A 14781-nucleotide genomic window follows, 5' to 3' on the forward strand; every position below is an offset into this window, starting at 1 on the left:
CAAAGTGCCTGTCATTATCAATCTTACAGAAATGTAAATCATTCTCATTTGGTCAATTTCTCCCTGTTTAAACACAACAGATCATCTTGCCTTTGTACTGATTGATACGCAGTATGTGCTACCGTCTCCATTTTCTACAATCTCCTTGTAAACCAGAGCATTTGGAAGGCTCACTCATACTTTCCCTCCCACAGTGGGAGCCCTTTCCTCAGTTCCCATTTCCTCCTCCCATTCTGGATCACCCTGGGCACTGGCGATCCTTGGGGTGACGGTCTGTTGTTTAGATTGCACAAGGTTAGGGATAACATGGTCACCATCCCCGTAAGGTGTGATGGTCACCATAAACAAATCGTTGTTTTAAAAGATCACTCATTGTTTTGATCAGCCCTCATTCTTGGAGGTAACAGGTTATTTGATACACCAATGAATGCCTTTCTTTCACAGCTTCTCCCAAGAAATTATTATAGCACTTGAGGGTCCCATTAACAACTAATTAACTTCTGTGTGTGATCTTGGTCAGTTTTTGTAAAGGGATTTCCATTGACGATAGACCTGAATAGGTGGCAAGCAAAATTGATAGCATTGCTGCTGTGGCAGAGGTTCAATAGACAATAGACAATAGGTGCAGGAGTAGGCCATTCGGCCCCTTGCGCCAGCACCGCCATTCAATGTGATCGTGGCTGATCATCCACAATCGGTACCCTGTTCCTGCCTTCTCCCCATATCCCTTGACTCCGCTATCCTTAAGAGCTCTATCTAACTCTTTCTTGAAAGCATCCAGAGAATTGGCCTCCACTGCCTTCTGAGGCAGAGCATTCCATAGATCCACAACTCTCTGGGTGAAAAAGTTTTTCCTCAATTCAGTTCTAAATGGCCTACCCCTTAATCTTAAACTGTGGCCTCTGGTTCTGGACTCCCCCAACATCGGGAACACGTTTCCTGCCTCTAGTGTGTCCAATCCCTTAATAATCTTATATGTTCAATCAGATCCCCTCTCATCCTTCTAAATTCCAGTGTATACAAGCCCAGTCGCTCCAATCTTTCAACATATGACAGTCCTGCCATTCCGGGAATTAACCTCGTGAACCTACGCTGCACTCCCTCAATAGCAAGAATGTCCTTCCTCAAATTTGGAGACCAAAACTGAACACAATACTCCAGGTGTGGTCTCACCGGGGCCCTGTACAACTGCAGAAGGACCTCTTTGCTCCTATACTCAGCTCCCCTTGTTATGAAGGCCAACATGCCGTTAGCTTTCTTCACTGCCTGCTGTCCCTGCATGCTTACTTTCAGTGATGATGAAATGTACTTGAGTAGGACTAGCCTCCCCCACCCTTTTAATGTGGACAGTTGGCTTCTCAGAGAGTGCTCTCCTTTTAACCCACTGACGAGTATCACGTGCAGTAACAACTTAACAATCACAGAGCCATAGAAAAGCACAACACAGAAGCATACCATTCAGCCCATCTACTCTGTGCCAAACCATTTTAACTGTCTACTCCCATTGACCTGCACTGGGACCAGAGCCATACCCCCTACCATCCATACCCCCTACCATCCATACCCCCTACCATCCATACCCCCTACCATCCATGTACCTGTCCAACCTTCCTTTAAATGTTGAAACCGAGCTTGCATGTGCCGGTTGTGCTGGCAACTTGTTCCACACCCTCATGACCCTCTAAGTGAAGATGTTTCCCCTTGTGTTCCACTTAGACTTTTCACCTTTCACCCTTAACCCCTGACCTCTGGTTGTTGTCCCACCCAACCTTAGTGGATAAAGCCTGATTGCAGTTACCCTATCTAGATCCCTCATAATTTTGTATATCTCCATCAAATCTCCTCTCAATCTCCTACATTCCAAGGAGTAAAGTCCTAACTATTCAATCTTTCCTTATAACTCAGGTCATCCAGACCGGACAACATCTTTGTAAGTTTTCTCTGTACTCCTTCAACCTTATTTACATGTTTTCTATAGGTAGGTGACCAAGACTGCACACCTTACTCCAAAGTAAGCCTCACCAATGTCTTATACAACTTCAACATAACATTCCATCTCCTGTACTCAATACATTGATTTATGAAGGCCAATGTGCCAAAAGCTTTCTTTATGACATTATCTACCACTTTCTCTGAATTATTCACCTGTATTCCCAGAGTGTTCCACACTCCTCAGTGCCCTACCATTCGCTGCGTAAGACCTACTCCGGTTGGTCCTACCAAAGTGCAAAATCTCGCATTTGTCTGCATTAAATTTCATCTGCCATTTTTCAGCTGCTCTATTTTCCTCGCTGTCCACGGCATCCCCAGTCTTGGTGCAATCTGCAAATTTGCTGATCCAGTTAACCATATTTTTATCCAAATCGCTGATGTAAATGACAAACAACAATGGACCCAGCATCAATCCCTACGGCACTCCACTAGTCACAGTCAGAGAGGCACCAATCTGCTAATTTCTGGTTTCCTCTACAAAGCTAACGTACAGTCCAATTTGCTGCTCATCTTGAATGCTGAGTAACTTAACCTTCTTGACCAACCTCCTACGTGGGACCTTGTCAAATATCTGGCTAAAGTCCATATCGACAACACCCACTGCCCTGCCTTCATCAACTTTCCTGGTAACTTCCATTCCTTATAAGAATGGTTAGACATGACCTACCTCAGACTTCTTTAGTCAAGTCTATAGGTGATCGTAGTCAATGTTTCATCCATTCAATTGCTATGCAGTCCCAAATGACAAGCCATGTTATGTGGCAATTCTCAGATCTATTCTCAGATTACTGCCTGTCCCCACAGTAACTTTCCCTGTTTCTGTCAGCTCCGTTGTTGCCACCCTGTCACCCCCACAGCCATTCCATTGGCACTGCCCATGAGTCTGTGTATTTGTGCAGCCGAACTCGGTTCATGCTGTCACCGGTAAGGTGACAGCCACCAGTTCAGCCGGCTGGCTGGAACTGCCCCTGTGACTGGGTTCACCGAGGTAGCTCCCCACCCCGGACACCGGCTCTCCAGCGACTAGAGCCGTCCGTAAAGCGGGGTTGTCTGCTTCGGACAACTGTCCGTACGGTACACCCCAAGGAACAGGAGATGGAGTCACTGTGTGGGGGGATCGGCAGTTTCAGCACAGTTCCTATCCACGGGTACGTGGGCTACACTTTCATGTAATTTGCTGACTCCCTCCCAGCCATTATTTGCCTGTCCTGCAATGTACCACTTCCCTTTCACCATAGAGGCTTGCCGCGCCCTCCCCACCCTGGTGGTGGAGATCTCCGAGAGCACCCACGTCAAAATAGGGAGCTCGGGTGTCAGAATGACCTCGCTTCCTCCTTTCGGTTTAGGCCTCCATCTTCACCAACACCCAACAGCAGGCTAGTAGTTGTTTATCAAAGGGTCTGTAGTATTCTGCTGCACCAGGCAGGGTAGGGACCAGAACCCGAGGAGAGAGTGATGCAATCTGGTTGAAGTGTACTGTCCGCGTCCCCATGTTGATCCTGTGACTGGTGACAGGGGAATGGGAAAGAGTGCGTGGCCCCGACCTATGACCGTGTACTATTTCTTGTCTTCTGCGACACGTCCGGGACAGCTGCAATGAACAGAGGGGCGAGTTTATTTAACTGGCGATAATCACTGTCATCCTCCGGCTGCCGTCCGGTTTCTTCCCTGGCCGGACAGGACTTGATCACACCCTCTTTGAACACACCTGCGTTGGTATTTGAGACTTGCGTTGAGAGTTCCCGTCTGGCTGCTTCGTTCTGTGGTACAAAGGCTGCAAAGTATCAGACAGCAAGACTCCACCGAGGGCAGCTAACACGACCGAGAGGACCACCAGGGTCTCCTTCACCATCTGTGACACTTATCAGAAGTGTTTCAGACAAAGAAGTATAGTGGAGAATCCCCCACTCATCCCACAATCTCTTTGACCCACTATCATCCGGAAGGAGGTACAGAAGCATCAGTTCTAGGATGCCAGACTGGGGAACAGCTTCTTCCCTCAGACTGTGAGACGAATGAATACCCTGCCACCTCCGAGGTCTCGTCACCTGGGTCAGTGTGCGGTTTACTGTATATTGTACTGTCTGCTCTTCACCTGTGCTGCATGCATTTTGATTTATAATTTATTAACTTATTTACGGTAATATTTTGATTGATGTGCTGTGTGTTCTATGTTTTGTGGGTGCACCACTGTCTACAGGAACATTGTTTTGTTTGGTTGTATATATGTACAGGCAGATGACAATAAACTTGAACTTTAACCTAATGTTTCTAATGGGGAGAGCCTCAGACCTGAGGGCACAACGTCGGAATAAAAGGATGTCTCTTTACCACGGGTATGAAGACGAATTTCTTTAGTGGCTTTGGTGGTGAACGCGTGGTATTTAATGCCGGGGTAGCTGTGCAGGACAGGTCATTGGGTATATTTAATAACCGGTTGATTTTTTTTCATTAGTAAGGGCCTCAACACAAGAGAAAATAAATCAGCCATGATGCAATGGCAGAGCAGATTGAATGGTGTTCTGCTCCCATGTCAAATACCATTCCCAATCCTCTCCCCTCCAGAAACGCTCGAGTACGCACCCCTCTGCTATCACGTCTAGATTTCACCCTGCTGTATTCAGACTCTTCAACAGAGCACTTGAACAATCTCACTGTCGACTTCGTCATGACCTCTGCACTTTGTCCATCTGCACTGCACTTCCTGTGCCAATATGTTCTGCATTCATTTATTGCCTTTTGTCCTATCAGTACTTCTGTATAGAATAACCTGTTAATCTAGAATGCAGAAATGGAAGATTCTCACTCTATCTCAATATATGTGACAATGATAAACTAATTACCAACTATTAGTGGTAGTTCATTGAAGTTGCAAAGCGATCTGAGCTGTATTTCCACAGACACTAGCCAGGTGTCCTGATATCAACTGTAATCATCTTTGTAAAGTAGTCTCTCATGCCTCTCACCCCATCTCCCAAATCACTTTTAACCCCGGTGCTCTCACTCCCCGTCGCTCCATCACCCGCTCTGTTACCATCACAGTCACCCAATGAACTATATCATGTTAGAATATGGCCCGTAGCAAACCGCTTCAGGTTAAGTACTATTGGTTGCAGGTTTGCTGCCATCACTCAGTCTGACTTACAGCTGAGTGACGGCAAAGATCATCACATCCTTTCAGAGATTATGACTCTTCTGAGAGCAATGACAGAAGATGATCCATTTTCGAGGCTTGTCCAGGTAAGAAGCTTCTGTCTCTGAAAGAAATATAATTCACTTGTAACATAGAGTAACTGGATACCCCCACAGGAGCAATATCGATTTAGACAGCAAATCACAAACACAAGAAATAACACGTGTAATAACTTGCAGACAATTGTCTGTGAGATTCTTCGCACAACGTAAAAGTGTACTCTGGATTGATGTGTCCACCAGTGTCGCTCTCAGCTCATAGTAATTCAACGTTAGACCAGCAGTTAAAAACCCACAACATTCAACTAATTACCTGCTGTAGTCCTGATCCTTTGATTTCCTGCTCATACCATCATTTCTTTCTAGAATGAATAAAACATTGTTTAGCCCTTGCACTTCTTACACGGTTTGTCTCATTTATTCCTGTACAAATTTCACAACCACCTCCTCGGAGCTGATTATATTTAGACAGAGTAAGGTAGACAGATAAACGCTGAGGCCGTGAAATAGAGTGAGTGAGTGATCGAAATTGGAAAGACCAGAGCTAACAACAAATTAGAGTCAGACAGAGATACAGCATGGAAAAGGCCCTTCATCCCACCGGGCCCCTGCTGACCATTCATCTAACACCTGGATTTCTTTTGTTCTCCCTACATTCCCAGCAGCTCCAAGATCCCACCCCTCAGCCACACACCAGTTGCAGTTTACAGTTTACAGTGACCAGTTAACCTATCAACCCAACTTGGGATGTGGGAGGAAACCAGATTGCCTGGGAGAATACCATAGTCACAGGGAGAACCTGCAAACTCCACACAGAGGAGAGTGAGTCTGGGTCACTGGAGCTGTCAGGTACTGGCTCCACCCATGGCTTCTCAGGGACACCCATTTAACAGAAAATGTCCTTATCCTAGTCAGGGTGTCTGAATACAGCAGCATCACCAGATACGACAAAATAACTCAATGTGGAGTTAATGTATTCTCTACTTTGCACATGACTTTCAAAGCTCAAAGGAAATTTATGATCAAAGTACATGCATGTCACCGTAGACAACCCTGAGATTCATTTTCTTGAGGGCAATCACAGTAAGTACAAAAGAAACACAATATAATCAATGAAAGACTGCACCCGACAGAATGGACAACAACCAATGTGCAAAAAAAGCATCAAACTATGCAAATACAAAACAAATGCGAGAGAAAAAAGCAACAGTAATAATAATAATAATAATAATAAATATGCAATGGATATCGAGAACATGAGATGAGGAGTCATTGAAAGTGAGCCCGTAGTTTGTGAGAATAGTTCAGTGATGGGGCAAGTGGTTACCAGTTCTGGTTCAAGAGCCCAATGGTTGAGGGGTAATAACTGTTCCTGAACCTGGTGGTGCAGGTCTTGAGGCACCTGTAACTTCTTCCTGATGATGGAAGAGAAAAGGGAATGGCCTGAATGCTGGAATCCGTGATGATGGATACTGCTTTCCTGCGACAGTACTCTGCAGAGATGTACTCAGTGCTGGTGAGGGTTTTACCCACGATGGACCGGATTATAGCCACCACGCTTTGTAGGCTTTTCTGTACAAGGGCACTGTGGCTTCTGTACCACGATGTGAGCAACCAGTCAATATACTCTCCACCACACACCTACAGAAGTTTGTCAAAGTTTTAAATGACGTGCCGAATCTTCCAAACTTCTAAGAAAGTAGAGGTACTGCCGTGTTTTCTGCATAATGGCATTTACATGCTGATCCCCTGATGATGACTGGTCCCTGGACCTCCGGTTATCTCCTCCCGAAGTCAACAATCATCTCCTTGGTCTTGCTAACATTGAGTGAGAGGTTGTTGTTGTGACACCACTCAGCCAGATTTTCAAACTCCCTCCTGTATGCTGATTCATCACCATCTTTGATTTGGCCAATAACAGTGGTGTCTGTGAACTTAAATATGGCCTGGGGGGCTTTGTGATGCTATCAGGATGGGAGGGAGTACATGTGTACACATGATATAACTACAGTTGCTGGGTAGTGTGATGCTATGAATAGAATCCATTGTTTCATCTGCTATCTATCTGTGATGTGTACTCTGAATTTGCTCTCTAGACATATACTTGGCTCATAATAAATCAGCAGTTACAAAACCTACAAAGTTCAAAGTACAACAAACTGTGCAAATTGAAAAATAAATAATAAAAAATAAATAAATAAGCTATAAATACTGGGAACTTAAGATGAAGAGTATTTGAAAGTGAGTCCATTGATTGTGGGAACATTTCAATGTTGGGATAAGTGAAGTTGAGTGAAGTTAGCCTGATGGTTGAGGGGTAATAACTGGTTGAGAGGTAATGTTCCTGAACCTGGTGATGTGAGTCCTGAGGCTCCTGTACCTTCTTCCTGATGGCAGCAGTGAGAAGAGGGCATGACTTGGATTCCCTGATAATGGAAGTTCCTTTCCTGCAACAACTCTCCATGTCGATGTGCTCAATGGTGGGAAGGGCTTTACCCGTGATGGACTGGGTCATGTCCACCACTTTGTGTAGGGTTTTCCATTCAAGAGCATTGTTGTTTCCATACCAGGCTGTGATGCACCCAGTCAATATACTCTCCACCACACATCGATAGGAGTTTGTCAAAGTTTTCGATGTCGTACTCAATCTGCACAAACTCCTAAGGAACTCGAGGCACTGTCATGCTTTATCCAAAATTGCATTTACATGCTGGGCCAAGGGCAGGTCCTCTGAAACGAAAACACCGTGGAATTTAGAGTTACTGATCCTCTCCATCTCTAATGCCCTGATGAGGACTGACTCATGGACCTCTGCTTCCCTCCTCCTAAAGTTAATAATCGTCTCCTTAGTCTTGCTGCCATTGATTAAGAGGTTGCTGTTGTGACACCACTCAGTCGGATGTTCAATCTCCCTCCTGTATTCTGACTCATCCCCACCTTTGATACGGCCCACAAGTGTTGTAGTTAGCAAACTGGAACCTGGCATTGGAGCTGTGGTTAACCACAGAGTCATTAGTGTAAAGTGAGTAGAGCAGGGGCTAAGCACACAGCCGTGTGGTGCACCCGTGCCAATGGAGATTGTGGGCAACCTCAACCGACTGGGGTCCGCAGTTAAAAACCCACAACATTAATTACCTGCTGTAGTCCCGATCCTTTCATTTCCTACTTGTACCTCATCTTCTTCCTATAGTGAATGAAAAGTTTCTTAGTCCTTGCACTTATTATTTGGTTTATTTCTGTATTTGTTTAAATATTTTACAACCATCTCCTTTGTGTGTTGCTCAGAGCAAAAAGGACAAGATAAAGACTGAGAATGAAATAGAGTTATCGATGACAACAGGAAGACAGGAGCTAACAGCAATTTAGACTCAGAAAGAGATATAGTATGGAAACAGACCCTTCGACCCATCGAGTCTGTGCTGACCATCCACCATCTGTTTAATACTAATCCTAGAATTCTTTTATTCTGCCCACATTCCCTGCATCTCCCAAATTCCTCCCCACAGCCACACACCAGCTACATTTTACAGGGACCAGTTAACCTTCCCTCCCTCTCTCCCAGGGACGTGGGAGGAAACCGGAGCACCTCGGAGAATCCCACGGTCACAGTGAGAACGTGAAGACTCCACAGAGAGGAGACTGGAGGTCAGGAATGAATCTGTGTCACTGGAGCCGGGACACCCATTTCACAACAATAAAATAGTCAGCATGTGATGGCTGAGACAAATAAATTGGATGTAGCGAACATGCCTCGATGAATTTACCCTGGGGTTAACATATTCTCTATTTTGCACATGTCTTTGCAACACTATCAGCTTGGGATGATGTACACGTGTATGTGTGATGTAAATACTGTGAGTGGTGTAAACACAATCCAGTGTTCCCTCGGGTAGGTGTCTGTGACATCATTAGCCCAGCCTAAAAGCACACTCTAGATTTGCCCTGTCCACCAGTGGCATTCTGAACTCATCATAATTCAGTGTTAGATCATCAGTCAACATCGAACTGAAAGCATTTCCTTACCTGTGGTGTTACTTGATGCTCTGATTCTCTGCTTGAACCTTCACCTCTTTCTAGAATGAAATAAAATGCTTCTTAGTCCTTGCACTTGTCTTATGGTTTGTCTCATTTATTCCATTAAACATTTTAAAGCCGTCTCTGATTTATTGTTGTGTTTTCCATTGGCGAGTGTCTTCCATTGTTATTTGAGCAGTCAATGCTTATAGTATATCTAGCTAACAGGCATGAGGAAGGTGCAGGTCCTGACAGTGGAAAGGACAAAACATTCTGAAATCAAATCACTTCACCTGCCAGGTCCTGCACAGAATTTTGGGGAGAAATTCCACTTCATTAGGAATCTGTGACAGTGCCTGCACGGAATCTCCTGGGATTGGAGAGCAGTCGTCAGGATACCGTCTCCTACCCAAACGGTGGGTAGCCTGAAGATCTCTCTTTACATTAAGTTTCTGGCCACTGTACATGAAATTCCCTCAGGAGAAAATCCCTCCTATCTGATGGATTTCTGGGAGTTACTTTATGTATTCATGCTCTGAGTGGATCCTCATAATTGAATATTTTTGCACCTTTGAAAAATTCCTTTGAATTTTTTTCTATTGCCCCAGGATGTGCTGCAGATGGGATATATGCTTCTGTTTATTTAATGTCCCATTCCCAGAACTCTACACCCCTCTGGTCCTCCCAATGGAGCTTCCAGAAATTCTCACATGAACTTCCACCACTCACCCCCTTCTGACAGTGAATCCCTGAAGTACATCCCTGCATCTCCGCTAAATCTTCTCTTTACAACCCAGAACCTGCTTGAGGTTTCGGCCATGAGACTACAGGATCCCAGGATGGTAATACATTCACAAGCATCATGGGAGCTGCTGCACAAGGAAAATTATCAACCCTCAGTCACACTGTCTCCTACAAACCCAGTCACTGAATGAAGACAGTCTCATGATTGATCTCCATGGACCAGTAAGTAACTAAATCATATCCCAGCTGTACTAGGTCTACCTGAGATAATGCTAGATTCTGTTGTTGGACTGAATAACAACCCATGCCACACAAAACACCAGGCAATTGGCCCTCAGTGTAAACATCAGTAATGTGTGATATGAAGGAACAGAACTCTCTCCAAAGGTTTCATCAAGTTCATCATTATGTGCTGTGTTGCTTGGCATGGGAGACCATGGGCTTCCTCTCTCTGTCCATGACCATGATTTTTCTTGGCAAATTTTCCTACAGAAATGGTGTGTCATTGCCATCTTCTGGGCAGTGTCTTTACACAATGGGTGGCCCCAGACATTAACAATACTCTTCAGAAATTGTCTGCCTGGTGTCAGTGGACAGATAACCAGGACTCATGATACGCACCAGCTACTGATATGATCATCCACCACCTCCTCCCATGGCTTCACGTCACCCTGATCTGGGAGCTAAGCAGCTGCTACACCTTGCCAAGCGTGCCTTGAGGCCAGCGGAGGGAAGGACTGTCTTTCACCTCCTTTGGTAAAGATGTATCTCCACCCCACCACCCATTCAGCAAGTTAGTTCTAGTTAAATAACACTCAAGCTGGACCCAGTGGCAAACCGTTACACTATAACATAGTCCTTATGTAAAATATACTTACTCCACAATACTGTTAAACATGCAGAGAAGATTATGGCAACAACAGTGAACAACAGGGACAGGGTGGTCCAGGTTAGATATGAGACGTGACAACCTCGATCTGAAAAAGGTCCAAATTCACATTTGAATTATAAGAGCAGAACCAACAACTGATGTTACACTGCAGCTTAACACAGAACTCGTATTCGGAATGGAATCACCAGGCCTGGATACCAGGACTGTTGGCGAGACACTTGCTCAATATCTTAATTGAGAAGGAGTGATAAACATTGGGGTGGGGAGAGGGTGAAGCTATTTAGGGAGGGAATTCCTAAACCTACAGAGTTCAAGGCACAATTGTCTGTAGTGAGGCAATTGAACTCAGGAATGCTGAAGAAGCAAGAGGATGTAAAATGACATTTGTTAACCATGTCGGAGAGACATTTAGACAGACAGCTCTTCCTCACGGGTCAGTATTGGGGCTGCAGCTTTTCACATTGTTTGTCAATGACTTAGATAATGGAATTGAGGGTTTGTGGCAAAGTTTGAGGATGAAACAAAGATAGGTGGAGGGGTAGGTAGTGCTGAGGAAGCAACGTGATTTTACCAGGACTGAGACAAATTGGAAGAATGGGCAAAAAAGTGGCAGATGGAATACAGTGTTGTGAAATGTATGATAATGCATTTTGGTAAAAGGAACAATGGTGTGGACTACTACCTAAATGGGAAGAAGGTTCAAACATCAGCGGTGCAGAGGGACTTAGGAGTCCTCATGCAAGACTCCCAGAGGGTTAATTTGCAGGCTGAATCTGTGGTAAAGAAGGCAAATTCAATGTTGACATTTATTTCGAGGGGAATAGAATATAAGAACAAGAAGATAATGCTGAGCCTTTATAAGATACTTGTCAGGCTGCATTTGGAGTATTGTCAACAGTTTTGGGCCACTTATTTCAGAAACAATGTGTTGTCATTGGAGAGAGTCGAGAGGAGGTTCATGAGGATGATTCTGGGAATGAAAGGGTTAACACATGAGGAGGGTTTGGCAGCTTTGGGCCTGTACTGACTGGAATGCAGAAGAATGCGGGGTTTGAGGGGGGGAGAAATCTCATTGAAACTTCCCGAATGTTGAAAGGACCAGATAGGGTGAATGTGGAGAGGATGTTTCCTATAGTGGAGGTATCCAGAAGTTGAGGCAACACAGCCTCAAAATTGAGGTGCGACCCTTTAGAACAGAGGTAAGGAGGATTTGTTTTAGCCAGAGAGTAGTAAAGTTGTGGAATACTCTGCCACAAGCTGCAGTGGAGGCCAAGTCTGTGCATATTAAGGTGGAAGTTGATCGTTTCCCAAATGGTTATGATATCAAAGGATATGGCAAGAAGGCAGGTGTTGAGTGGGATCCAGGATCAGCCGTGAAGGGCTGAATGGCCTAATTCTGCTCCTATGTCTCACGGTCTTATGGATACTTGGGTTGTGGAAGGATATGGTCCTAATGCAGGCAGATGGGGTGAGTGTAGATGGTGAAAATGTTGAAACGGACTTGGTGGGCCGAAGGGCCTGTTTTGTGTTGTACAACTCTGTAATGTGAGGGGAATCCTCCTCTTCTCACAAAGTGTCACAGGAACTGTGTTCACTGGATTTTCAGGCACCAGCTGTTCATGATCCACTACCATATCATTAATCATGATAGGGAGTTTGACCGATCCCTCCTTCCCAGGCCTGACGAATAACATTTCGCTTTTTTCTCTTTGATTAGTGACAGGAATAGATTAGTAATTTTCCTCATTCAGCAACTATTGTCTGGGTCGCAGAGGCTCTTGCCTCCTTGGTAGTAAATTGTTGGTTCAAGCCCAACTCCCAAGAAAGTACTGAACTTAATATGAGGTTCAAGACAAGGTCTGGTCTCAGGGGAAAGATGACAGAGAAACACTGAGAAGATTAAGAGCAGGCAGGAGAGTGAGAATAAACCAGGTGGACCATGTAAGGATACACATTCTACCAGTGCCGTTCTAATGAGCTACAGTGAATAACCTGATTCTATGTTAGAACACTCCACAACGACAAGATTAATTCTGACAAAGGGAACCTGATCCGGGGTCCACGCATTCCAGACCACAGGCCAACTTTTACACATCAGCTGATGGAGCTGATCCCAGGGTGAGTGTGAGCTGTCCTTCCTTCCCCATTGACCTGTCGGGGATGTTCCTGAGACCCATTTCAGAGAATATTTTCTGACTTCTCTCCAATATTCACTCTGACTGGTTTTAGGCAAGACCTTTCATCTGATATTCTATAATGAGTGGAAATACTGCCGAGGGTCTGCCTGTTCTCACTCTGCAACACAAGGTTGACTCAGTGAGTGTGAATAGAACAGGATCCCTGGAAAACTTTGCTTCACTGTGCCGTCTGAAATGAGGTTAACTTATTTTGATTTATTTGTTTGTAGGGGTATGGTCCATCCCAAATTGCTGATGTCCCCGTTGTCTCCATCCTCTCAAAGACATTATCGAACCTCAGGAAATTTGCATTTTTAAAACGTAGTTTCTCAGCACTATTTAAAAATTCATTTACCTACTTGAATGTAATTTCCAGGCTCCCATGCCTCTCTGGATCAGTAGTCCAGAAGCTGGCTGCCTCCCTCCTGAATCTGGCAGGGGTACGGAATTAAGTAGATAAATGAGATCACTTAAATTTCCCCCAAGTCTCTGTCAGCCTGGACCAGGACGATAGCCTTTCCTATCCTCTGTCACTCAGCTGTTTACAGTGGAGACTTCACAAAGCTGAACACAATCCATAGAATTAAAACAAAAGACATTGAGGGGCTGTTGGTAAACTCACCACTTTGCTGAATCTCCTCAGCAAGGATGATGATGGAAAAGATGAGCACAGTGACGGAACTCACGATGCCACAGAAGTTCATCAAAGTTCGCAAATCTGGTAAGTGCAACGGTGGAATTGATTAGGGCAGTTTCAACATTTACAGATGGGGTTTTTTTTTCTCTGATAAATCATCTTCTCTTTACCTGTGCAGTCTAAGAACTTTCTGATACACTGGTAGCCCAAGTTCCAAAAGCGGATAGTCAAGCACACGTTGAAAGCCAGCAGGGCAAACACAACGCATAAAACAACGACTGGTACAGAGGCAGCTCCTGGAGGTATGACCCACAATAAATGAAGGAATTTAAATGAGCCAATTGCACAATTATCATTCACCAACACTCCCTCACACTTTATAAAGATCATCTCTAGTTGCGTCTGACAGTTCCTTCGAGAAAATGGTGATGGATTGTCCAGGAAGACATAAAGATTTACACATGATCAGGGCATTTAACCCACTGAACCTGCTACGCACAGAATGAGTGTACATCTGCTCCTTACCTGACTCCACACACATCTCCCTATCCCTTCATACCTTTACTCAAAATTCCACCAATCGCCATTGAACGGTAACAGCTGATCTTCCTTTAGGAACTGATCTATCCATTGATACTTCTGGCATCTCAAGTTCAAGTTCAGTTTATTGTTATCTCTTTCTCTTCCTTACCTTCACTCTGAAATTTTAGCTCTGTTTTAGTTCGGCTCTACATCTCTGGTCTTTGACTCCCAAACGAATAGAAATACTTGCTTCCAATCTACCTGACAATTTCCCATAACGTATTAAAGAGCTTCATCAAATATCCCCAAAGTTAACAACTAATTATGTGTTGTATTGGATCATAATTTGACTCCTTGAACTCAGTTATCATTTTGTTTACTTATTTTGTGTTTCTATCTAATGAATGGTCTCCAGAAACATAAGACCACAGCAGCAGAATTAGGCCATTCAGCCCATTGAGTATGCTCTGCAATTCCAGCATGGCTGAGATATTATCCCTCTCAACCCCTTTCTTCTGCCTTCTTCCTGTAACCTTTGACACCCTTGCTAATCAAGAACCTATCAAACTACGCTTTAAATACTCCCAATGACTTGGCCTCCACAGCTGTCT

At 44.5% G+C, this 14781-nt stretch overlaps 1 protein-coding gene across 1 annotated transcript in view; it reads right to left on the reverse strand.

The window, feature by feature from the left end:
• Window positions 1–14781, reverse strand: part of LOC140718688 (uncharacterized) — a 66027-nt gene that overhangs the window by 4899 nt on the left and 46347 nt on the right. The window contains exons 6-12 of the mRNA XM_073032733.1: window positions 13819–13944; window positions 13634–13729; window positions 10821–10919; window positions 9208–9257; window positions 8320–8368; window positions 5498–5546; window positions 5138–5249 (exon numbers count right to left, since the gene is read on the reverse strand). Coding sequence (XP_072888834.1) covers window positions 5177–5249; window positions 5498–5546; window positions 8320–8368; window positions 9208–9257; window positions 10821–10919; window positions 13634–13729; window positions 13819–13944 — 542 coding nt within the window. The 3' untranslated portion in view covers window positions 5138–5176. The remainder of the gene's footprint in view (window positions 1–5137; window positions 5250–5497; window positions 5547–8319; window positions 8369–9207; window positions 9258–10820; window positions 10920–13633; window positions 13730–13818; window positions 13945–14781) is intronic.

The sequence above is a fragment of the Hemitrygon akajei genome, chromosome 2, assembly GCF_048418815.1.
Source record: "Hemitrygon akajei chromosome 2, sHemAka1.3, whole genome shotgun sequence".
Lineage (NCBI taxonomy): Eukaryota > Metazoa > Chordata > Chondrichthyes > Myliobatiformes > Dasyatidae > Hemitrygon > Hemitrygon akajei.